Source organism: Ambystoma mexicanum, chromosome 4p (assembly GCF_040938575.1).
Source record: "Ambystoma mexicanum isolate Mex_15411 chromosome 4p, UKY_AmexF1_1, whole genome shotgun sequence".
Lineage (NCBI taxonomy): Eukaryota > Metazoa > Chordata > Amphibia > Caudata > Ambystomatidae > Ambystoma > Ambystoma mexicanum.
This window is the reverse complement of record NC_090927.1, coordinates 105,631,107-105,657,858: the sequence shown is the minus strand read 5'-3', so window position 1 is coordinate 105,657,858 and position 26,752 is coordinate 105,631,107. Positions and strand designations below refer to the sequence as shown.

The 26,752-nt window shown below is 43.5% G+C and overlaps 1 protein-coding gene across 2 annotated transcripts in view; it reads right to left on the bottom strand.

The window, feature by feature from the left end:
- Positions 1 to 24,595, bottom strand: part of EIF2B4 (eukaryotic translation initiation factor 2B subunit delta) — a 256,404-nt gene extending 231,809 nt beyond the window's left edge. Inside the window, exon 1 of one of the 2 annotated variants that reach the window (XM_069605481.1) lies at positions 24,310 to 24,595. In XM_069605481.1, coding sequence (XP_069461582.1) covers positions 24,310 to 24,373 — 64 coding nt within the window. In that variant the 5' untranslated portion in view covers positions 24,374 to 24,595. The remainder of the gene's footprint in view (positions 1 to 24,309) is intronic. The other variant, XM_069605480.1, reaches the window with a different exon arrangement.
- Between the last annotated feature and the right edge of the window lie 2,157 nt (positions 24,596 to 26,752).

The window sequence follows — 26,752 nt, the reverse complement described above, 5'->3', positions numbered from 1 at the left end:
ATTTCCCTATTCCTGGAACCCGGACCCGGTAACCGGTATGGGGGTAGCCATGCCGCAAATTGCGGCATGGTTACCTCCAAGGTCGTAATGACCCCCATTGACTCTGTTGACCAGGACTAATGGGAGTTGTAGTCCAAAAGAGAAAGTGAATACTTGGAAATCCGTAGGACTGACATGTTATAGCACTAGAACACGATAGAGCTGCTCAAATTAAGAAATCAGCCTGAAAACATTATCAATGCAATATGAAGCTGAAGAAAAAGTATGTGTGCAAAGCTTGAACTAAAAGGCACGACAGAAACCCCACAGACGAGAAGTGTTCGTTAATCCAATGAAAGCAGTGTACATTTAAAGGAAGGGACAGAAATCAAAGTGATATCAGATCAATTAATTGATTGATAAGAACTGAAAGACACTTGGGATGCTGAATAAAACATTACAAATTAAAAGTATATGAATTTGTATTATTTGGAGAGGTTATCAACCAACAAGTCTGTAATACATTTTTTGCAATTACAGCTGACAAATGTGAAGCCCCTTCGACCAAAACAAGCGAGATGCCATAAATAAGAAAATTGTAGACGTTTTAGCAAAACCAAAAATGCCTTTCATGGATCTACATGAAATGAAAGCAAGAAGTTGGCACAACCACTTGTGAGGGAAACCAACACACTCATCTACCTGACGTACATAATCGTTTCTATGGGCTGAGGCTGCCACCAGGTTGCAGTGCAAGATTCAGTGACGGAACCCGAAGATCTTTGACAGTACTTCCTGTCATATTTGATCAGTTTTGGAAGGAAGAAAAACTGCTGAACTTCAAGTAAAGACTTCACAATCATTCAGTCTAAGGATAACATAGTACAGGATAAAATAAATTGACATTTTAAAAGGAAAAAGATAAAGAATCAATTGAAGACGGACAATCCAATCCGTTAGTAGCTAGAATCAAGCTAGACATACTAGCTCAGGAGGCAGCCATCTTTAAATATTTGGATGATCCGAGGTGCAGCCACACTTCTCGAACTTTGCGGTGGCACAGTAACAAGGCAATGCATTCTATTGCCGACAAGTGGCATAGCAGATTTCTGTTTCCTTCAAGTCCAAAAGAAAAAAGTAAGCCACGCCAACATTTACAACTTCATTTAAACCTCTAAATGCGTACCTAACCATTTTAGAACACAAACCGATAAGGAGTTTGGTGCGTGTTTAAACAGAAAGACACTTTCTCTACACAGCAATTTTCCTTGAAGGCTCATAAAACCCAGGTGTTCATGGGTGGCATGATTTGGTATCCACATGAATAGTCATATTCAGGTGAAAATGGGGACTAATTTGGTAATTTCTTATTGGACTAAAAACCCACTACCAAAAGGTTGACTGAGAAAGAATAATACTTGTTTTCTCTTGATACCAGCTTGAGTTCTCAGGAATGTTAATGTCCTTATTCATTCTAGGCTGGTTATTTGCCCCATAATTATTAGTTAGGCCCAAACAATGGGTCACATCACAGTATGGCACCCTTGCAGCGATGTCGAGTATGGCTGCCTTTCTTTTGGTTCTTTTTAGACATAATCTGGGCACATGTATTGCAGGACGCAATAGGGTGAACCAGTTTCAGTTTTATTTAATCGTCTGCTCGCTTCCGCCAACATGTTGCACAAATGCCAGAGTTTCTGTAGCCATTAGCTAGCAGCCAGAGATACCTCTTTCAACATAGAACACCAATAACTTGTGTAGTTCCGTTGGGAGTCCAGTTGACACTTTAAATCACGCCTGGAAGCATGCATTACGAACAACGAAGTTAGTTTATTAGAACTGAGCATGTACTTGGAATCAAAACAACCAGCATCCAGTATGGCATGAGTCTTTCTTGCAGTTATCCATTAGGCTTAAACTGGCACTTAAACCCAAGTCTACCAGCCTGCAACCAGAGTGCATCCTCACAACCTCCACCTGCCTTAAAACCTAGTTTCTCAGTCACAGATCATGGACCGAATGCCACTTCGCGTTGTTGACGTCATCAAACCCTTATTCAGGGATTGAAATTAAGATTGAATAAGCAGGAACTAAAAGCAGCTCCTGGGTAGTCAAGCATTAACCAGTGACAAGGAGCTACCACTGGGGAACGAGGAGCTAGGACATGGAGTTCCGCAAATCTAACTTCCACATAAAATGCAAACAAATAATTTTGTCCATGAATTATGACTGGTTATGCTTGAAATGCTGTATAGTCGGGTTGTAATGTTCATTTGTAGATTGTTTGGAGCCAAATATCTCCCAGCGCCCTTGAATTTCTAACCCGGCTTGTTGACTTTGGTTTCCAAGTTTCCCTCCTCAGTGCTCCTTTTCAACATGGTCCTTTAATGTGGCCCTCATCTTGTCTCGCTTCAGCTGTTCTGCTCAACGTAGGTGCAGTGTCGGAGACACCATCAAAATTAACATCATAGGATTAGGCTTTGTCTCTGCAGGGTCTACCTCAACTATAGTTTTCCTAGACCCTCATCTCACTGGCACCATGTTTCTCCTCTGACTCGCGTTTCTTTTGCAGCGTTCATCTCCATGGTTAGGGAGAATTCTCAAAAATGTGCTAATTCCCTTCACCTTGGAGACCCCCAGCAACTTTGCTGGATACCTGGAAAGAGTGAGCCTTTCTTCTCACTCCTTCATGCATTCTGATGTGTGTTTTACTCTTGTGTTCTTTGATTGTGGAGTTTTAAGATAACTTTCATGTGTGTTACACATCACCCTCAGTGCAGTGACACAGGGATGTCTTTTTAGACTTCCCCAAGGTTTAAATACCTTCTCTGGGATAAACTACCGTTTCCCAGAGAATGTAAAGTTAAATTGACTTTACTAGTCTTTTTAAATTCCTAGACCCAGCGCACACTATCCTCCTATAGAGTGCTAAAGAGGATACCTAGTATCCCCTAAGTCTAGAAACTCACGTAGCAGTCACATGCTACCCTTTTCTATCGAAATGGCTGGTGGCAGTGGTTTTACAAGGAACTACCATGATTTTTCCCAACCGTGAACACCAGTAGCTAAAAATCGCGGGAGCCATGTTTTTCAAGATGGCACCTTAAGCCCCTTGGTTTAAACAGCTCCCGGTATTCTTTTTCGCCATTTCTTTTTGGAAAGGTCCTTCTAGTGTTTGTCTCGGCACGCCAAACCACGTTTGGTCCCTTTGTTTCCATTCCTCTGGCATCTGAGTGTCTGGGGTGGACAGGAAGTGAAGGAGGTGCCTGAAACTCCCTGTGCTTAGTCTCCTAGAAGACCCAAATGCACTCTGGCGTGATTGGCTGGCTTACTGTCTGGCAAGGACAGCCACCCTGCTGGGTGAGTGGCAGCTAGGCTGGAATGAATGGGAAAAACATGTTTAAAAGGTGAGTCTCTTGGACTGGAAAGCAGAGTCGACCACTGGAACGAAAGAACCGAAGACGAGCTGGAAGAGGACTGCTGAAACTCCTGGAACGTTGGTTTGCCCGGATAAACCCTGCTGCAGGTCCGAATGGCCAAGTTCATCTCGACAGAAAAGCCCCTTCAAGGACGACTTCTCCCTTTGAGTTGGTGGGACCAATCAACTCATAAGCCACCTGGATACCATTCTCGGAGCTGGTTAGGATTAACCAAGGGGAAGGACACCAGCTAGTGTGCTACTGGAACTGAAGTGACTCCATTTTGTCAGCGTTTTCCAACGATCCCGTGCAGTGCAGGAGTCCCCCGACGTCCTCCCTCGTGTCCCCACGACTGAGTCTCAGGAACAGCGAGATCTGCAGGACCTGCCAGGAACCAACATCTTCAGCTGCACCTTTTGCTTCACATTAAGGTACTGCGCCAACCCGATTGAGAGAACGCCTCTATCGCAGTGAAAGTTTGTGGAAGTTTCCCAACTTGCAGACCTAATCAGCTTGTGACCCAACATAAGATTCTTTTTCGTAAACTACTTCTGAGAACTTTGGCAAAGACTTTACTGTTTACTTCAAGAACTGCTCTTTCCTATCCAAGATACTAGTCCATTGACTTTGGCCTAGGCCTATTGAACTGAATCGAGTCCTCTAGTGAACTAAAACTATTTGCACTGCCTAAGAAAGTATTTGTGATCTATTCTGCTAACTTGTGCCATTTTACTCCCATTGAAAGTAACTTAAGTGCCATTTTGCTCCTATTTCAGGGGAGCCCAATTTGTTCAGAAACTCATTAGTTTGATATTGAAGTGTGTTTGTGTATAATATTAAGTTGCCTCCTTCTAGTGAATGTTTTCTAAATGATTGTGTAATAAATAAGTGTTTTACTCAGAAACCTTGAGTGTAACTGTCTACTTGAACCACTGATTGTAAGACCTCTGTGTAACCTCTTGTACTGCTCACATTCCCTCTTGAGATAAGCCTGGCTGCTCAGCTCGCTACCACAAACTGTGTAGTACAGCCTTATACCAAAGGTTGGTTTTTGCTTACACCTGTAGTCCTAATTGTATGTGGTGGTCCCAGAGGGTACTGCATGCAATTCTGCCTAACATCCACCCACCGTACAAGAGCCCCCTTCGGGTCTCCCTTGTGGTGCACTCTCCCTCACAGCTTTTCTCCAGCTAAGACAGTGATATGTTTCATTCTCTTCTCTGCCACTCAACCCCACTCACTACTCTCTCGATCAGCACACACTGTGCTCCTGCTTGCAGCTGTAGCTTCTCAGGCCTCTCATTAAGGAGTCCGTGTTTGATTCCCAACAGTCTGGTTGCTCTGAACTACCAAAGAGTAAGAAAGTCAGAATGACAGGAAAGAGGTGCTAGGCACAAGAAGCACACAGGTAACCTGCACATGAGGAACACTACCCAAACAACATAAAAGTCCAACTAGAAAGTACACCAAAGAGCTGAAAGGACTCAAACAACTCACCAATATGACAAATAAAGTCTCATAGACCAGATGCCAACTGACTCATGCGATGGCAATTATTACTTACTGCTATAAATATGCCAATCAATGGCAGAATCTAACAATACCTAAATAAGGACATCCTTGCCGTCTAGCTCATGAATTAAATCGGTTTATAGTCATAATATCGAAAAAATAATGTCGAATTACAAAAATGTCGAAAAAAAAATGTCGAATTCAAAAATGTCGAAAACACATACATATAATAGAAAAAGTCATTATTTCGAAAATAAAATGTCGAAAAAAAAAATCGAAAAACCAATGTTAAAATAACTATGTAAAATGTCACACATACTAACGTTTTTTATTGGGGGGTCCCCCCCCCCAACCCCCCCATCCAAAATCCTACCCCAACCCTCCACTCCTCCCCATCCCCCCCAACAACCCCCATGGATATACCTTTAATTTTTTTTAAAAAAAGTATTTAATAAAACAATTAAATAATTAATTATTAAAAAAAAACATCCCAAACCCCTACCCCAACTCCCCCCTCCTCCCCATCCCCCCCACCCACCCACCATGGATATACCTTTAACCATTTAAAAAAATTATGTTTTATAAACTATAATTAATTTATTTAAACATTAATTCGAGGAAAAAAAAAAAAAAAAAAAAAAAATCGAAAAAAATTTGACATTTTTGTAATTCGACATTTTTATTTTCGACTAAATTTTTTCGACATTTTGACTTTCGACATTATTGTATTCGACATTATGACTGGATACCAATTAAATCATCTATGGCTGGGTAAACATTTCTTTTTTTTTTTTTAAACCCCTGATGAAGATAAATGTCATTTGTAGTCAGGGCACCACAGACTCACTCAACAAAATATATGTAGCAAACTATCAACTTTCACAAGTCGTCATCAATATCTCTCTTCAAGATCAAGTGGCAGTATATAGAAAACTCATGCAACAAGATGCACATTGAAATACATTAAAACGAACATATAATCTATATCAACCCACAAAAATAATATTGTTTGGCAATGAAATGTACCTTCATTAAACATGGATTTCAATGGGTACTAAAATGGCACAGTAGCATGCCACTGTTTTTATGGATAACATTTCTACAACTGGAGAGCAGGCTCCTATTCCAAATAGTGAACAGAGAACACAGGAAAACTCCTTGCCATCCTGGATATCTTGACTGCCACAAGACACACTTTCCAATACCTTGCTCTAGTCTTATATAAAAGTAGGGTCAGATCCCTATGGAGTGTTTTAAAATCATACTCCTCAATACTTCAAGGATTGATTGCAACTTCCTTCATATACAAGACACAATAGGAATCAGAACCTCCATTTTACGGCACCACTGGAGCACGAATACCTCACCATCTGCCACAAACTCTGTTCTAACTATGCTGCAAGCATGAGATTGTTCTAGTTTGGACTGCAGTTGAAAAGGGTAATTTTTCAGTTTCTAATTAACTCCATCCAATAACTGATTTCCAGGTTAGCGTGGCTGTTTGATACAATGGTGGCTAACAGGTGGACCGGGCCGGGGTGGTAAACAGCATCCATGACAGAGGCAAAAGTGGTGGTATTTTGGAAACCAGGCAAGGACCAGTCAAAATGTGGGTTTTATAGACCTTTCGCATTAGTGAATATTGATGTGAAATTATATACAGATATTCTGTCAGCACGAATGGCACCTCTTCTTCCGGGTTTGATCAATACTGATTAATCAGGGTTTATCATGTTCCCAAATCAGAAACTCCAGTCTCCCACACACTATCATAGGCCCAGAAACTAGATCCAAACTTTCGAAACAAATACTACATTTCTCAAAATAAACTAAAGTTTGTAGGGTTTTAAGGTAAGTAAAGGAAGGTAAATTCATAAAACAATCTTCTTTACGTCATCACAAGTGTAACTTGAGTCAGTAAATGTTCTGTACAATACAAATTTATTCATCAGGGCCAACACATTTCAAGAAAACCTATTCATCAGGGGCAGATTCTCAAATCATTTCTATGAAATAATACAAATAACATTGTTTTAGATAATCAAGAACTTGTAGATATATACAAAATGATGGTGTGCAAAATAAATTTATATTCTATCCATTCATGGTTCTCAAAATCATTCAGAAAAAGCCTTAACCCTTCAATCCACTGTTGTTTTGAAACATCACATGTTAAAGATTCTGATGCTTATTAGTATTTTCTAAGGTACGGTATATCCCATGAACCTAATCATGTATTCATTATTTAGATATTGCCTTTAACTGGTCATAAAAACTGAATCCAAGTGGTACATTACTTACAATGAGCGAATATAGTGCATCTCTCTCTAGTCTAGAGCATATCATTTCATACTGAAAGCGAATGTTAGGCTACTAGTTTTAGATAGAGTTCTGATGCTTTTTTAGAGATAAGCCTACAACGAATGATATACGAAAAATCTCACCTCACTGTGGATAAGTCGAGAACCACCAGTAATTAAAATGTGAATCATCTTCCATTGGACCAGCAGGTTTTCATTTATGGTATCTATGGCAAAAGATCCTATTTAATAATACTGGTTGCTCTCAATTGTTTAAAATAGGTATAAGTTAAATTAACTCACCTAAAATTGGGAAATCTAGAGGTCTCTCTGTGAAAGCTGTCCAGGGCTCCTATTTCAGCCATAAAGATTTTTAAGGTCATTCGGGGATCTATAGGTTAAATAGTATCAAGTGTGATATTACAATTAGACCTTAGCGTTAAAATCTGGCACCTGCTGCCAGCGCCTTGCCAAGTCCAGTCTTTGTGTTACTGTAACAACCGTTGTTCCTCTCTCGCGTGGAAGTGGCTCGCTAATGCTGCAAAATGGCTGCTCTATATACAAGCGTGGTATAACATCATAGTGACGTCATCACACCTGACGTGAATGTGTCATATTTGTACACAAAATACGATCCCTATCGGCAATCGTGTGTTCAATCTCCCTGCATGTAGATGGCACCAATTATGGTCCTTCTTGAATCCAATTACATAATTTGCCTATTTGTAAACAGTCTCATCTAAATATGTTGAGATGAATCTTAATTATTAAGTAATGATAGTTTTAGACTGAACAGTGATGTTCATGCATCTCTCGTGAACCACCTGGTTCCACCTATTCTTATTGAACCAGCGTGGACAAATGCCTCAAACAATTTAGTACCACAATAAACTTTCTTAGAATAGCAGGGGATAATACAAGTGTGTCCCTCTGCCTCTAAGGAATGCACAATCTCCCTGAATTGTAAATCAGAGAAAACAACCTGGTTAGTCAGTCTACATATCTTGATTCCAGGTCTAAGCTCACTATTCTCCCATCAGGGTGTGCGCAAGACTTTTATCATTAACAACTTGTACAAAGAAGTGAGGGGTTGTCTGACTTAGTGGGCGTCTGTCCAAACAAAGTGTATTCATGTGTTAATTAATCTGTGTTAGTCTTAAACCCTTCACAAGAAAGGGTCTAGATAACATTTTTGTTCATTCCTAGTGGGGTCATGGAGTACAAACGGTGAATCCAATACAGTTCTCTTTGTGAGAGTCACCTTGCTAAGTCACCTACTCTCTGGAACGGATGCACTACTTCTAAGATGATGCATCGGCAGTGAGCTGTAGTGTGTCTGTTGTCTTTAAAGTGTCTGTATACGGGGGACTTTAAAAATGTGCAGTCCTTAGATTGGACTTATGTTCTGTCCATCTTTCTTTTGCTTTACATGTAGTTTTTCCAACATAACATTTTCTGTAAGGGCATCCTAGTGCGCAGATCACATTTTTGCTATCGCAAGTGGCATGATCTTGTAATCCTATCTTCTTTCCAGTGTTGGGGTGTTGAATATATTCCCCCTTTATAATACTTGAGCCTTGTTGGCAATTTAAGCAAGCAAATGTTCCCCTTTTGGGTTTGTGTGGTGTCTTCTGTGTAGATTTCTTTGGTTTCTCTGGTCTGACTAATGTGCCCCTCAAGTTTCTACCTCTTTTATAAGCCAACATAGGGGGCTCAGGAAACAGGCGATGTAGGTTAGGGTCCAGTTTAATCAAATCCCAATTCTTATACATGATTTTACTAATTTGATAACTTTGTGCAGAGAATTTGGAATGTGTGAATCAATCTTGTATTATCTTTCTTGTGGAGCCCTTTGAGGAGATCTTCCCTCTATTAGATGGATGACACTAGATGCCAAGAAGTCATTTGATCAGGTGGAACGGCCCCATCTGTTTGCTGCCATGGAGCGAATGGTATTAGGAACTTAATTTGTAAGGATGGTACAGGCAAACTACTAGGCCCCCAAGATACGCTTGTCAGTTAATAATCAAATGTCTCGTAGCACAGCAATAGGCCGGGGCACAAGACTGTGGTGTCCATTGTCGCCCCTGCTGTACGCAATATATCTAGAGCCATTTTTGCCAAAAGTTAGAGGTCGGCAATACAGGGTATATTCTTTGGTGGGGAGGACCATAAGATAGTGGCCTATTGACACATCCGGAACGGTCTATTCTGGCACTCATGGTGGAACAGAAATAGAACAAGTGGCCGGTCTCAAGATTAAAATGGGGAAGTCAGAGTTGCTAGATCTGGGGCTTTTTCCAAGAACAGATGGAACATTACCGTTATATTCTCTGTTTGCGGCAGCCGACAAGCATATTAGAGATTTAGGGGTGAACATAACTAAGGGAGCATCGCATATGTTTGATAGTAATTACTGACGAGTGCTCCAACAGGTTAAAGAAGATTTGAGGAGGTGGACCCCACTACGTCTTTCATGGCTAGGTAAAGTGGCCACCATCAAGATAGTGACCTTTCCGAGATTACTCTACACCTTCCAATCACTTCCGATATCGACCCCACGCTCGTTCTTTGTGGCATTGAATAAAGTGATCTTGAGTATTGTATGGCGCAAAAAAACCCTGCGAGTGGCATTACATAGCTTAATGGCCCAAAAAAGGGGTGGGGCGGGGTGGGCCTCACGAGCTTTAGAAATAAGAAGCTGCACAGTTGCGGGTACTGCAAGAATGGTTTACCGGGGACACCTCAAAACCCTGGGTAAGGATGGATAGGGCGGTGGCAGGTTGTTCTTTGGTTGCATAAACAGGATCGGCCAAGAATATGTGAATCAGTCCATTATTGGCAGTGGTTTGCGTTGTAGTGGACCGACTATTGGGGAAAGGGTCTCTATTAACATGCCCGTCTCCGTTTATGCCACTTTTTGATAATCCGCAATTTCAGCCAGGGATGGTACAGGCAGCGCTTAGGCAATGGCGGAAAGTTAGGTGTACGAAGTTGCGAGATATGATGCTGGGAACGGATAACTGTACATTTGAAGAATGTAAACAGCTAGTGGATTTTTCTGAGAACGACAGATTAGAGTATTAACAACTGTGACATTGGATAGCTGGTCTAGGGGGAAAACCAGTAGCGGGGAGAGAACTTCGAGTTTGAGAAATTCATAACCACACATTCAGGTAATAAATAAATGGTGTAAAAAGTGTACTCGATTTTGATGGAAGGAGAGTTGAGACAGGATTGGGGTTATATGAGCAAATGGGAATAGACACTGGGAATGGACTCCCCAAAGGAGCAGTGGGAACACTTATGGGCAAATATCCCCAAACTAACATTCAGATTAGGGAAGCGTGGTATAAAATAATGATTCAGTGGCATTATTCCCCAGAGAGGTTACATACAATGTTCCCACATCCAGAGAAGTGTGCTGGAGGGGATGCAGGATGAAAGGTGAGTGGAGGCATAGCTGGTGGGAATGTCCGATATTGGGGAAATTCTGGGAAGAAGTCATAGCCCAGATAAAGTCAATGGTTACCCCTGATGTAAATTTGACACCAGGGAATGGATGTGCGGACTGTTTGACCCGGAGATTCGCCTGGCCACAAGAGCTCATAACAAAGCTTTTATGCTAATAGTTATGGCGGCATGGTTGGTGATAGCATATTGCTGCCTTCGATATGGGATTGGCTGTTTAAACTGTGGGGGTTTATGGCAATGGAATGGATGACTATTAACCTACAAGGGGAAATGTTGAAATTTCAAAGTGAATGGACAATGGTCTTGGACTTTCTCAAAGGGGCTTATGTACGGCAGTGGTGCCCTCACAATTTAAGACTATTGAACATTATTTAAGTGAATAATGTGGTATGGGTGGCCTGCGCTATGGAATAGACAGTACCACAGCCCTGCCAGGGGGGAACGATGGGAAATAAAGTTGTTTCTGTTAAAAATTCATATGTATTCTCCTTTAAAAACTCTCCAAACCTACACAGTATTATTGCATTGCCATGCATGTATGGCAACACATTCCTGGGGAGTTAAAAGTAGCTCCTGGTAACCATTGGTTTCAAGCTAATCAGGTTCCCCTTAGCTGTAACCAGGAGCTAAATAGCTCCTAGCTCCCATCTCCTGGGAATTTTGAACCCTGATACAACAGCAGTCATTCCGGCAGCCATTTTGGGGACAGGCAAGTTTGAAGTGATGTGCTTGTGACCATCTTTCAGTCAGGAGAAGTTAGGACAGATCTATGTGATCAACATTGATGGCCATTGTAACGTCAGACAGACTGTGGAAACAACATAGAAAAGCTGTTCTTTTATATCTTTATTAGGTGAAACGAAAAGACACTTAACAACAACAAAGAAAATAAGGATATTGAAAGGTACCAGATCACAGGCATAAACTAAGTAAATACAGCTTTGAGGTAAATGTAGAGTCGCAGCATGGCAAACATACCTGCTCCTTTTTTATTCCTACCATCTTCTGGAGAAGCAAATGTCAAATGGTCCGACTATGAGGAGGGGTTTGTGAAATATGTCTTCACAGTATTTAGACCGAATTATTCCAATGAAAAGAAAGAGGCTCTGCTATTCTACTGCTTAGACGCCGAAGTACTGAAAAGAATACCAGACCCAGTTGGTATGGGAGACATGGTTCAATTTAATGCAAGCCTTGACAGGTTAGAAAAGCATTACGAACTAAAGGAAAATAAAATGCTAACTTTTTATTTCGGACTCATGGAATCCATAAAGGATTTATGGATCTGTCTTCTTGCACCTCATGATTCCATCTCCTCTTTGCTTTCTTTTCTTGGCTGGCTTCCCATTCACTCCCAACTTAAATTTAACTTCCTCTGTCTCGTTTTTAAATCTCTTCATGATCTCGCCCCCATACCTTTCCTCAGCCCTTTCTTTCTACTCTCCTTCTCGCTCTCTCCGTTCCGCTGATGTCTTCTTACTCACTGTTCCGCCATCCCCTGTGCCTCTTCTCGTTTCCGTTCCTTTCAGCTCCTAGCCCCTCTACACTGGAACTCTTTACCCCTCTCTATCCGTTCCCTTTCCTCTTACTCCTCCTTCCGCGCCTCCTTGAAATCTTTCCTTCTTCACCCCACGTCCTGACTCCCCCTCTTCTTTCACTACTTCCCTCCCTCATCCCTCCTGTCATCCCCCTTCTTCCCTTTCTCTCTCATCCCTCCTTCCCTCCTGCTGTTATCTCATCTTCTTCCCCTGCCCTGACCTCCCTTTCTACTTCCCTTTCTTCTTCCTCGGCTCTATTCCTCTTTTAGACCTTGGTAAATTGATTTACATACTTTTGTGATGGTTTGTTTCATGTCTTTGTAATTTTATGCTTCTTGTTTATTACAATGTATTGTTGTTGTTATGTAAAGCGCTTTGGCGTAAAGTGCTATATAAACTTAATAAATACAAAATACAAATACAAAATTCATTACAGGTCTCAGAAGATTAACACATGTGTCATTTTGGTCATTGTCAAGAAGAGCAGATTGGAGATCAGCTCATGATAAAACATATCAACGACAAAGATCATGAGGAACACACACATATATATATATATATAAAAAATATATCGCAAGATCAGAGAGAAGTGACGGCCTGAGTGCACAAGCAAAGGCAGCCTTTAGTGTGTGCACTGCAAGGTGCCCATTTAGTGTGCTGAAAAGCATGTTGGTTTGTAATAAGACTGCCAACATGGGGGCAGCAGCTCAGAACCCCCTGAAGCTCATTTTAATTAAATAGATTGAAAGGCCCTGGCACGTCCATGCCACTGCCAATCCCTTTGGTGCCTAACCACCTAGCCCCATCAGCAGCCCCGTCCCCAGTTGTTTCGATGTTCTACCAAATAAGCCACGACAGGGCTCAGCTGCAACAGCTTGAAAGGGATAAGGTATACCCTAATCATCCTCACGTCTGTCCCTCTAGGTCATCTGCTCCTGCTTCCCCCTTCCCAGTCTTCTTTCCTTTCCATTAACCAAGGTCTGGTTCTCCAGGCGTGGGCACAATCATGCCAGTCTTCGTGATGGGAGACCACAACTGTGGTAGCTGTCATTATAATAGCAGATGATAACATGTCATCAGGGATACCATGCCCACGTTCTAGACTTTCATTTCTCACATTACCTGCAAGCTGGGAGTTGTAGTCTTGAGTCCTTTCAATAAAATACAAAAAAGGGGCTAAAGTAAAAGCAAAGTCCAGGTCTGATATACATGGAGTTGTCAGGTGACCTTACCCATAGGCCCAGGCAGAGGCTTATACAGGGTAGGGACTGAGCGGGCAAGGCCCACCCAATATCTGTAAATGCCCACTCAGCAGCGCTTTGTGGGCACTTACAGTTTTAATATCACTGCAGTGGGCCTAGCTACATTAGCTTCAGGGCCCACTTGTTAGACAATACAGGCTACGCCTCTGGGCCCAGGGCCGGCCTAAGGCATGGGCAGTCTGTGCAGTATTCCGGAGCCCTGCTATCAGGGGAGCCTCGCAGGCACCAGTGCCTGCCTCGACTATACCAAGGAATAAGAGTGTCTGTGCCGCTACAAGGCCTGCTTTTCTGTTTGTCCAAGTGTGACCCTGTGATGCGCTAGATACAAATACCCCCTTCGCTCCCAGCGGTCCATCAGACGCTGAAGGCCCCATATGACCATTGTCTTGGACAAGACCTTCTTTATGCGGGTGTGTGTGTGTTAAGAACTGCAAAGAGTAGTTTTTATTTTGTAAAACACACAAAAAACACCCAATAGCTGCCTAAACCTATGCCTGAAAATTACATAAATCACACAAAAAGTCTGCCTTGTTTGCAAATGTTCTAATTTTTCACACACAAACACGTTTAGTCTTTGTGGAATGTAACATTTTCCTCAAATTATATATGAAGCTTGCCTTTGTCAAACATTGAAATACAAACAGGTAACGTGTTCACACATTATCTTTTGTTATGAGTCCTTATGATTGAAAGTATATTTTCAAAATCCACAGGCAATGTTCTGCCTTCTGCCAAATTGCATTCTGGTATTTGCGGACTTCCATTCAGGTGGGTGAAATAATGGCACAATTGTACACTTTTTGCTTAGCATATATTTCTATAAAAGACTTTTGTTGGAGTACTTTATTATGGTATGCATACTTTTCAAGTCATCTTCATAAAACAGAATATGGTTGAAAGGTAAGCCTAACAGTGAGGAGGGGAAAAAGATGAGGGGGTAAGTGAGCCATGAATATGCGCCCAGGATGTGGCAGGAGAGGTTGCAGTGCTGGAGACTGGAGGGGTTAAGTTCCATGGTTCTGGCCCAGTGCTGATTTTCAGGGCACAAGTCAAGGATACATATGGTTGGAGGGCATCAGCCCACTTTTTTCAAACCGCATTGGTGCTTTTGATGCCGGCACTCAAAACAAAAGTTTACTTGCTCAAGTCTTCGGCTACTAGAATTTCACCCCAGGTTGTCATGTTCCTAGTGTAGTCGCTTACTCACAACACTACATAAAAGTGTCATCTAAGTACACCTCTTTTGATTTATTTTCCAGGGAATATTTCATCATACATTGTTGGGCTAAAAGGTGGGCTCCTTTTATACAAATCTCCTCGCTCTAGTGTTTTTTCCAGTGTTGATTATCTTTTTTTAAAGCCCAATCCTAATTTTGTCTTGTGTACTTCCTTCTAAGGGGAAAGGTCAAATGAACTGAAATTGCATATTTGACTTTAAGATATATGTTTACTTATTGGAAGTATATTCCATGTGACAGCTTTTGATTCCTGCTACAGGGGCAGTAATTTCCACACCAAGTGAAGCGAGGCGAGGCAGCTGTACCCATTCAGAGGTCAATGCAACACATTTTACAGCACATTTTGTAGCAGGAATAGGAAGTAAAAAATGCCATATAATTTACAGGAATGTCAAAACATGTAATATTTCAGCAACAGTCGCCTAACCTGATGAGGTATTGTACTATAGGATGCCTTGCTTCCCCCTGCAATTCCCATTCCCGCTAAACAGATTTGGCCAGCACATCCCCTCCAATCAACAATCAGGGGGTACAGTGATGAGGCATCCTTCCTATTTTGTAGTGAGCAGCACTTGCTAAATTTGCAAGATGTATGCCAACACGTCATCAAGCCTGAACTCAGCAGCAGAGGAGACAAACCCTGCCACAACCAGTGATTTTGATGAGCACAACAAGGAGAACGGCACCCTCTACTACCATGTACTCCGCACCTATGCGTATATTACTACACCCCCCCAAACCACTACTTTGTTGGGCGTGGCTAAGCAGCCATGCTGCGAGGACCTTTTCTCTTGGAGCTCCTGATGATCCGTTACTATCCAGGCCTGTAACTGTGGACCCAGCTAGCACGGGTCCATGTACAGCATTGCATCAGATGTCTGAAGGTGACAAGCACAATCGTGTGCAGATATACTGCGGCAGTGAACGAGTACGTGAAGTTTGAGGCCCTGCCGGAGGAATGAAGAACAAAATGGCAGCCACCGCAGAACTCATTGGCAAGTAGACATCATTGCAGCATGGGAAGTCAGAACGGTGTTAACTGGAATCAAATCGCAGCAGGCGCTGTGCCTGGCCCCAATGGTGGAGCGACCAGAGCAGAGTGGGCTGGTGGTGTGGGGGAAGAATTGCTACAGGATGCGCAGTGGACTGGATAAGTGCTAAAGCAGAAACGAGCTGACGGTTTCTACTGCAGTCCGGTCTACTGCGGTCCGGCCGAATCAGAGAGCTTCATATGCAAAGACGGCCGCTACAGTGCTACAAGCTCTGGGATTTAACAGAAAGAGTGGAGCTAAAAGCCAGTTACGTCTAGGGTCCCCCTAGCACACCCGCAGCACAAGAGGTAGCGGCTATGGAACTCATGATACATTAATGCCTAATATACTGACATCCAGTACACAGCGTGGTCCACCTATACAGACAAGAGACATGCATGTTGGAGAGGATCGCTGGAAAATGCACGTTAGTAACAAGGGACTTGATTCTATGAACTGTTTGCCGGTTTCCGTGGTCCGGCCCAACAAAGGAACGTCCAGGGTACAGGCAGCGTCGGTGCAGGATATGCTGAGGCACCGGAGCTGCACCCTGTAACACACGGAGGGACTGCCACATAGCGGGCAAAAGAGCCGCATTGAGGGATAGCCAAATCTGGCAGCTATAAATTGCGGATCACATGCCGAAATGACGGGAGTCCCTGGCGATCCCCTCAGAGGCTGGAAAGTATACAAGTGGGGAGGCTCGCAAATCAGCTGTTGGTGAATCGGCGATATAAAATCGAAAGGCCTAATATGTTTAAATAACACAGGCCGACTTGGATCAGTGCCTAACACCTGTCTACAAGTGATAATTATGTGCGTTTGATGTTCGTTGTATAGGAAGGACATATAGCCTGAAAGAGGGGCATGTGAGAGGCGATCAAGGGCAGCAGATAGCCCGTAGCCATTACAAACAAACAAGATTATCAATTGGACACCGGCCACTGCGGTACACTGAATGCCATGACATCTGGCAACTACATAAAAGCGGCCCAAAAATGGGGGATGCATAGGGAGAAGTCACACAAACGCTCCCTGCAGGGGTTGGACAAATAAGATAACATGGAGCCAAGACTAGTGCCGCCTGGCACAAACCAGCCCATGCACCGGAAGAAGAGTGAGCACAGCTTACCTCAATGGCTTCTCCGGAGGAGTTACCGGGAGGTTGCGCAAAGGTGCTTGGTGTGGGCGTGCACCTGTGGCATATAAGTAGTCAAGTACATTAATGGTGACAACAGCAATGGCTGACGCACTCGGTGGATAGCAGCAGTCTACTGGAGCCGAGTTTGGGCAGCGCAAATCCACTGGAACGTACAGGCATGGAAGGAGACATTTGCACGTAGCGACCCGACAGTGGGGTGCCGCCCTGCATTTAGCACATCATAACAAGCAATGATCGAGACACAACATCCATAGCAGAGAGTGCCCGCCAGCGGGAGAGCCGCATGGACGATATGACCCCAGTGGGCAGAATCGAGCCACCCGGTGAAGAAGGCAGCAGGGATGCCTTTCAGTTAATATTCTTCCTTAGATGCACAACGTATGACCCTCACCAAATCAGTTGCTGACCAGCGGAAGATCTGCCTGCATAGGGCGGCACCAAGGAGACCAGGATAACGACACAGGAGAATAGTTATAGCATCCAAGACTCAGAAAAGTAAAGCACAGCAACCCACACTGGACACCTTTACCAAGTCTACAAATCCAGCAGAGAACAACGGCTCAAGTACCTCGTCCCCACAAGAGGAGCCCGACAGGTTCTGGAGGCCTTTGCTGCATTGAAGAATGCACTGGAGTCAAAAATGGATGCCATTAGCCTGGATGTAAACCTCCTATGGCAAGATGTTCGGTCACTTGCAGAATGCACAGAGGTGCTCGAGAAAGAAGTTGCTATGCACACCACCAGTCTTAATGATACCTCCAGGGAAGTCAAAATCTTACAACAGCAAGTGCAGAACCTAGAAGGAAGAGTCGAGTATGCAGAAGGGCGAGCCATAAGTTATAATGTATGCATAATCGGACTTCCAGAAGGCACCAATCCCACCAACTTTATTGAAAACATGCTGCTTCAGGAAATTGGCCCAGACAGAGAAAATATCCTTGAATGCTTCCAGAAGGGTGGCACAATACAGAGGGCATCTGCTAATATTATGGCATACCCAGATCACACTCTGCACGTGCATCATCAACTAATGAACTTTACGTTAGTCAAGAGAAGACTACGAGAAGGGAACTTCATGTACACAAATAGTATACCCGGCAAGGCTGAAAGTGATACACAAAGGCAGAAGTGTCTTCTTTGATCATTCTGATTAGGCGCATAAATGGATGGACACTGAAAAAGTACCGACCAAAGCAAAATACTCACCCAGCACAGAGGATAATACTGACTGAGGAGCTCGGGTGAGATGCAACCAGCTGATGACGCCAGGTGACAATGTGAGGCACCCTTTTACTGACACACTCAGGCAATATTATTGTGTTTCACACAGGAGCTTACAGTGGGTCCCATTTGGGAGTAAACTTTTAGGGGACGTCCTGCACCCATATGTGGATTGGTCTACGGATACCATTTTTGGAGTATCCACCTGCCGCACTCCTAGCGTGAATATACACCAAGGCAGGAGTAAGAAGCAGGAATGCCTGAGCACAAGTTATCGAGCAACTGTTGGAGGGGGGATTGAGGGAGAGAGGAAGGGAGTTGGGGTTGTTAATGGGGAGTTAGCCTATAGTCCCACACAAACGATGTACAATATGCACACCCGACTGTCAAGACAAGCTAGATCACTAATCTGGGATGGGAGACCTTAAAATAGTTTTGTGGTATGTTAGAGGGCTCAATATCTTTATTAAACTAATAGATCATGCAATTTTTTTTAAAAGGTGCCAAATAATAGATATAGCACTCCTCCAAAAAACGTACTTAACTGGACAGACAAGCAACTTTATCAGGAAAATTGAGGGGCTGGACCCTGGGCTCGACATACGCTGCATTTGCAAGAGGGGTTCTGATGTGGGTGGTGCTGTCAGTACCGTTCAAAGTTCTGAAGACCTATGAAGATGCAGAGGGCAGAAAGGTTATAGTACGTAGTACAGTGGAAAGGAGGAAGCTTTGTATTGTTAATACGTATGCACCAAACCAGGGAACGGCGGACTACTTTAGGTCACTGTACCCTCAACTGGCCAGGTATAGAGATGGCATGCTGGTATGGGGTGGTGACTGTAATTGCACTCTAAAACCTAAATTGAACAGATCAGATGATAAGTTGGCACTCCCTGCCACGACAGCCAAAGGCTTGACTACAATATTACAAACATTTCCATTGTTGGACGTAGGGCAAGCCTTTGCTTGGGGATATTCACACTACAATGCCCCAAAAGATGTATACACCAAATTTGATTATTTCTTAACTGGGGAGGAGACACTGGGAGAGTTTACAACGGCGGGATATAAAGCACGAGTATTGTCAGATCATGCTCCCCTATCTGGTCACATGGCAGTATTCCCCCGAGGGCACGCATCCCAACTTGGAAACTTAGAAGTGAACCTCTCAGAGACATGATATTTAGGGAACGCTTAAGGGAGGGGGGTCAAAGACTATTTCAGAAATAATACGGGAAGTGTACGTTCGGTTGGCACACTGTGAGAAGCATTCAAAGTGGGGATTAGGGGGACAGCAATAGCTACAGCAAGGGGAACGCAAGCTACAATAGAGAGGGATTTGAAAAGACCGGAGGCCAAGCTTGAGGCCTTGGGCAGCACGGAAGATACAACCAGAGATTGAGCCCGTGAAGAAGCCCGACTGCAGCAGAAATGTTTGGATAACTGGGTTAGACTAGGCAATTTGAATTACAGTAAATACATAGAAAAGCAACATGCAGAAGGAGATAAACCGGGACGTCTGTTGGCCTGGGTTTATAAGAGTGAGTTTAAGATGGACATGATACGGGAGGTTAAGGGGAGTAATGGAGAAGCCTACACGACGCAGGAAGGTATAAATAAATGCTTTTATGATTACTATAGGGAGCGATATGCAGAGACATCAACAACGCAACAATCAGAGATCGACGAGGCAATGGAGCTGATAGAGCTCCCCAAACTAGAGGCAGCAAGCAGGCTGGAGGCACCTATAACGGCAGAGGAACTGGAATCCACCATACATGAGTTGCCGACTGGAAAAGCGCCGGGAGCAGATGGGCTACCCAGTGAATTCTACAAAGAATTCATAACAGATATGGTGACCCCATTGTTATGAATGCTAAATGAAGCGTTGGAGAAAGGCAAATTGCCAGCATCGCTAAGGGAATCTATAATTGTCCCAATGCTGAAGCCCAACAAGCCGGACGACGACTTTGGTTCTTACAGGCCCTTATTGTTGCTTAATCAAGATGGGAAGATACTTACAGCCCTACTGACCAATACACTCAAGCCGGAAATATCTAAACTTATCCCCCCAGACTGGTTATGTCCCAAATAGAAATATTACATTTAATATCAGGAGGTTGCACCATATCATAGACTACACTCAGGCTAATACACATCAATATGCGGTGGCTTCACTTGATGCAGTTAAACCATTCGATTCGGTCAGATGGCCCTGGCTGCTAGCAGCATTGAAGGGCTTTGGCATGGGACCGACATACATAAAGTGGGCGTTGCTAATAGTAGTCCGAGTGCCAGGGTTAAGACCGGTGGGTGCATTTCAGATCAATGGCAGATAAGTAAAGATACCATGCAGGGTTGTCCGTGGTCTCCTATGCTATTTCTACTAGCCTTGGAGCTGCTTGCGATTTATCTTCGCCAGGAATATCAGGACGCTGGCATAACTATACATGGCAATAATCATCTGCTCTCCCTATATGCTGACGATATACTCCTATACTTACAACATCCTGAAACTAATCTCCAGTATATTCTAGATGTGTTGGAACATTATGCAGCCCTATCAGGTATCACGATTAACGCTCAGAAGTCATGCTAGTTCTCCTTAGCAAAGGGAAAACCCTAGACAGGTTGCCAATACTGCCGATCAAATGAGATATAGCCACATTCAGATATGTAGGGGTAGATATTTTTCATGACCCTAAAACGGAACACTTACAAAATACAGTGAACCAAATAGAAATCCATGGTTTTCTGGGCAAAGCTGCCGCTTCGCTGATGGGGAGAGTGGCACTGTTAAAGATGGTGGTGCTGCCAAGGCCCCTCCACCAATGTGCCAAACAGTATACTCAGAAGCTTATTCAAGAGGTTAGACACAATATGTCGTAGTTTCCTATGGCATAACTCGAGATGCTGTATGGTCCTTGCTAAATTGCAAAAGCGGTATGCCGAGGTTGGAATTGGCGCCCCGCATTCTGATGCTTACTTTATGGCGTGTCAACTACAATTTGTGGCAAATTGGTTGTCCGATGTGCAGTCCTCCCAAGACACCTTATTATTACAGCCACAGTGTACCCCATTCTTCTTGAAGGAAATAATATAAACCGTTAAGTCATGCACCCTTGACCCGCCGCTACTTTTGAAACTGGGCAAAGAGACATTTCGTAGAGCTAGCCGTTTTCTGGATATGGACTCGCCATATTCCCCTCCGCCCATCCCCCTCCGCCCCAAGTACCATTAGGGCCACTAAAATGTGAAGATTCACAACTCCGATTGAAAGAAAGTATTGGGAACCAATGTGTGTGGCGACAGTGGGCGACCTATTGCAAGAAGGTAAACTGATGGATTTTGACACGCTCGCCTATGAAACAGGAATACATGCAGGACAGTACATCAAACTTGCGGCACTGCTTCAGAGGTTGCAGAGCAGATGGCCTGTCACTGATGGGATATTACAGGAGGATGTGATCGTAGAAACATTGTATGACATTTCAGAAGGGGGACACAAGGTGACATGGCTATACAAGCTGTTAATGTCATAATCAGATGATATGATGGCGCAGACCAAGCGCAGTTGGGAGGCAGACTTACATGAGCAACTGACCGATAAATCCTGAGGCAGAGCATGAACGTACCATAAAAAGGTTTCTAGAAACGCAAAGCTCCAGTTGATTCAATTGTACGTAACCCATAGGGCGAATCTGATGCCAAAAAAGATTGCCAAATTTAGCAGGGCCGCGGAAGAGGCTGGTCTAAAATGCGGAATGACTAATGCAGATTTAATACACGTTTAATTTAGCAGGGCGACGGAACAGGTTTGTCCAAAATGCAGAATGATTGATGCAGACTTATTACACATGTTTTGGGCGGGTACAGAGATCAGGCATTTTTGGGAGGAGATAGCTCGGGCCCTCGCTGCTATAGGTATAATATTAGACGCGGGTTCCCCGGCAGCTTGCATGTTGGGTATTTTTGCACGCCCGAAGCAGACGAGACACGTTAGTAAACTAAAAGACTTAACATACATACTGACGAAACGTAGGATAGCTATGGGATGGAAAGTGCGCAAGGGACCAGAGATGTGCCTATGGTGGATTGGCCTCCAGAAATGGAGGAGAGCGGTAACCGATGTATGGCCGGAGTGGCCAAGATTAACAAAATGTATTCCTGAAAGCAACTGGTACTAGACTTGTTGGTATCAGTGCATGGTGTAGCCCGCAAAGTGGGAGTTTCCCCTGTGACGTAAAGGGTTTATACCAATGTATGTTTGTGACAGACGGTTGAAAGCGATATAGTACTGTGGGTGGGATAGGCTTGAGGTGGGGAGGTTATTAGACAGACACTTTTGATGCAATGTTATGGATCATTTATTGACGTCTGTAAGTTATACTGATGTTTATAAACTAATAAAAAATAAATAAAACATTACTTTGTTTAGGACTTGAGCCCTATAACCATTTTGAACACCTACGAAATTGCTTACTCTCCCTGCCACAGGAACCCAGGTAAATAGGCTCAATCATACTATAAGACAACCCTGCAGTAAACAACCTGCCCGGTCTGCCTCAGGCCCAATCTCAGCCCTGAAATGACATCCTCAGAACCTGCTTGGAGTTTGTCTTTTGACAGCCAAAATAGCTGTTATCTGTAGCGTTTGAAATAAAAGCATATTGCTCGTTTGGACAATATGGGCAAATATATGCAAAATAATAAAAACAAAAAGGTGAAACTGCTGCAAAAACAGCAGTTAACTTCACTTAGCAAAACACAATCACCTTATTTTTGCAATGTCTTCCACAGTCAAATAATGTATGTTGTGTAGCTGTACAAGGCAGAAGATTTAATGTTCAAATACTCAATTTCTTTAGAATAAGCACAAATCCCGAATGTATTAAAAAAAAACAAATGCAGCTATCCAATTGTTTGAATGGTGATTTATTCTTGTCACAGCCGACACGTGTTTGAACCATTCTGTCGTCCTCAAGGCAAATATATCTTGGGATAATTCCCTGGCAAGAAATCTATACCACTCTTCTTGCACGCAAAAAGTTTGATATAATGTTCTTAAAGTAACGTTCCGTCCACTAATGGCAAAGTGCTTCAACAGTCTTAATGATGGACCTTGTGTGTGGTCAAGATGTGGTTGCATGCATAGTGAAATTCCTCAGCATATGTGCCGTCCAAAATAATTGGTCCTAATACCTGTGGCCAAAGAATAGGGATTGGTCCAGCGTACAAGGTTATTGAAAGAAAAACCACAGTCAGATGGTGTTCTCAAAAAGGCCTTTTGAAAAGCTGAATTGCAGACTCAAATCCTGGTTTCTCTGCTCAAAGAGTGTGCTCCTGGGCATATCCTTTTATCACACTATACTTGCTCTGCTCAAATTAAAAGTCTATACAAGATATTCAACCCACACTGTGTGATACTTCAAAAAAGCCTCACTTCTGATATTTCCACATAGGTAAACATTAACAATGACAACTCATATACTATATTTGTTTGTCCCCTGCTTTCCTCATGGCAGCGTGTTTTTAAATGCATCTTCCCATGATGCCTTTGCATACTTGCCAACATGACTCATGCCTATCTGTAGGTGCTTATCCTTGTATTCTGGGATTCGTCGTTTCCACTTTTCTCATTATAAAGCTCGGACTACAAGTCACGGAATACAAAGAAAAAAACCCGGGCTGGATACGCAGACAGATTGGAATGGGTCATGTTGGCAACTATGCTTTTGCGAATTGAAGGCTCATTCTATGGTCTCATGTTCTATAAGATCACTGATGTTACTATTGATGCAAATAAGGAGGGGCACACATATTTTACTGCCTCAGATCCTGCAATCTTTTGGCGGGGCCCAGGCATATGCCAACTTGCCTCATCTAGTCCTGTTGCTGCCATAATAAATTCAGAACTAAAAGTATTTCAATGCAAATACAAAACAGGGCCGGGTTAGCATGACATGGGGCATGTCAGCACTATGCAAGGTCCACAGTGCTGTCTGGCTCCATCGGGGCCTGGCATGTGTCTCACTGGCCCCGGGTAGTTGTGTGTTGCCCTTGCATCTGTGATCTGCTGTTATGTATGTGCAGTGACGTCACCTCCCAGCCTATGCTAGGAAACTGGCAGGCCTTGCACTGCTCTACTCGGCCAGCAGGGGGCGCGATCTCACCGTCCGCTTCCGCTGCCCTCTGTGGGGTATTGGCTCCGCTCCCTTCTGCTCCTCGCGCCGCCATGCTGCTGTTTCTGATGCCGGTAGGTGCCGAGGAAAGGACCTGAAAGCGGGAGACAGCAGAATCCGGCGGAGCCGAAGTAACAGCGACCCCCAGAGGAGGGAGGTGAACTCGGCAGCTCCGTTAGTTCAAGAGCTTGCACTACCCAGACTGTTTCAACGAGTCAACTCGCCGTCATGTATATCAAACAGGTAGCGAAATGTTTTGGCACTTCCGGCCGCCATCTTTGAACCTGGCACAGGGCATTGATAAAGCTTCATCATCCTCGGACGACATATTGAAAAAGCCTTAATGATTCTATTAATTACGGTATATTAGAACTCCCTACCATCTTTAAAGCAGGCACAGAACCCGGAAGCGCCACATGACTCTGCTCCCCATGAATGAGGGCAGGTGCAGGGTACATTGTCATGAAGTCACTGCATGCAATCTCTCAGTCATATTAAAAGAAATACATACAGTATTTATGTATGAATTTAATTAAAGTGTTTTAATGACACTTCTCTAATAGAACGTGTTACAAAAAAATTCAACAATGTATTTTCTATATTCTTTCCTTCCTGTTAGAAAACCTATTTCCAAAGGTCTTCACCTAATATTATGAGAATAAATATGGCTGATAGTGACATCTACTGGCAAAGAGCAGAACTGTCACTCATAGTTTTAAATTCAGGATGGGGAAGTGAAATATTTGGAGGCTTAAGGGCAATGGGGCACATTATAGGTTTGGTGGTGTCTTGACGGTAAATCTGCCGAGATACCAACAAACTGTATCACTGTTACTGCCACTTGGTCCGGCGGTACTACAGTAGGTGGTGTATGTCCCCATTTATTTTGAGTCCATCAGATTCAATGGCGGAGGTGAACCCTCCAACTTTCTGCCAAACCTATAGTTGGGTGGTGCGGTAATGCGACAGTATATGGTAATACTGCTGAATTTTAACATCACCACCCAACTTGTAATGAGGCCCAATATTTGAAGACAGGGGGGCTGGGCCTCGCCTAATCCGTGCCCGCTTAAAGCCCTGCATAAAATATTTTATTGTTTTAACCACACCCCTCTTCTTCGTCCCAGTACTTACTTCTGAGGTGGCAACCTCCATGACAGGCACACATTTATACTTCTGGCTATTTTAAGGCAAAACTATTGCACTGCCAGACAGGTAGAAGGGAGATGATATATGAGGAGGGGTACTCAGCGTGTGTGCGTTTGGTTACTTACCCATGCATTTACCGCTTATGGATTTGCTAATCCATACCGAAAAGCCCATAAAATAGCTCTGCCGGTTTAGCTCTCATTGTTGCAATCTGTGTGTGATATGCAGGTCGCAGGTTTGAATACCGGCAAGGACAGCTCAGCCTCTCATTCTTCTGAGGTCGATAAACCAGTGCCAACTTCGATTTGGTGAGCTCTTTGGCAAAAGTGCTACATAAATAACACATCATTATAATTCCCACACATTAACTGCTCCTCCACGCCCAAAAGGATTTGTTTGAGCTAGCCTTCAAGAAGTAACATCAAACCATCTCCTGCCATCGTTATTTCTAAGCAGTCTGCTGAGACGTAATGGATTAATGAAGCTTTAAATGCCCCACTGGCACATTTAAAATGTCTTAAGCAAGTGTGCCTTTAGCCACAAGATTTATGTTTTTGCCTTGCACTGAAGTCCTGTTAAAACACACACATTGACAAAGCCAACGGGTTTGGCATGTGTATAGGTATTAGATAGGTATTAGTCAGACACTGTCATCCTATGCTGTGACAGGGGCTTGACCCTGTCAGGGGGGAACAGGAGCCCCTCCCAACTTGGGGTAGTCAGTCTACTCAGGCATATATCAGAGCCAATCCTACCAAAGAGGCGGGGTGATGGAATTGGGGGGGCCCCAGTCCCTGAAACCCTTATATGTGCCTAGACGGTTGACTCTTATACCACTGCCGATCATCCAATGCCTTGCACCCTCAATTCTGGTCCAAGTTCTCCCCTCAATTCTGGTCCAAGTTCTCTTTGATTTATTTTAGAACTTCAAGAATCACAATGCAATCCAGTATCAAGAGAACTAAGTGAATTGCTGGAAAAAGACAACTGCCCCAATACAGATTCTGGCAGTCCGGCGCTTGTCAAACCAAAACGAGAGAAAAATAACTCACCACAGCTCATTCTTTGGGCTACTACTAGAAGATTTGTAAAGCTTGTGGAAACATGGACCATGATGACTGTCCTCTCATACTGTAAACTTGCTATCCTATACAGCTCCATCAGCCAAAAGACATTCTGTACTTTGGTGGTAGTTTAGTCATAGCTCTCAACTCACACGCTTTTGGCGGGTGTCACCCGCCTTGTAAAGGGCTGACTCACCCGCCAAGTCTCCTGCACGCCCATG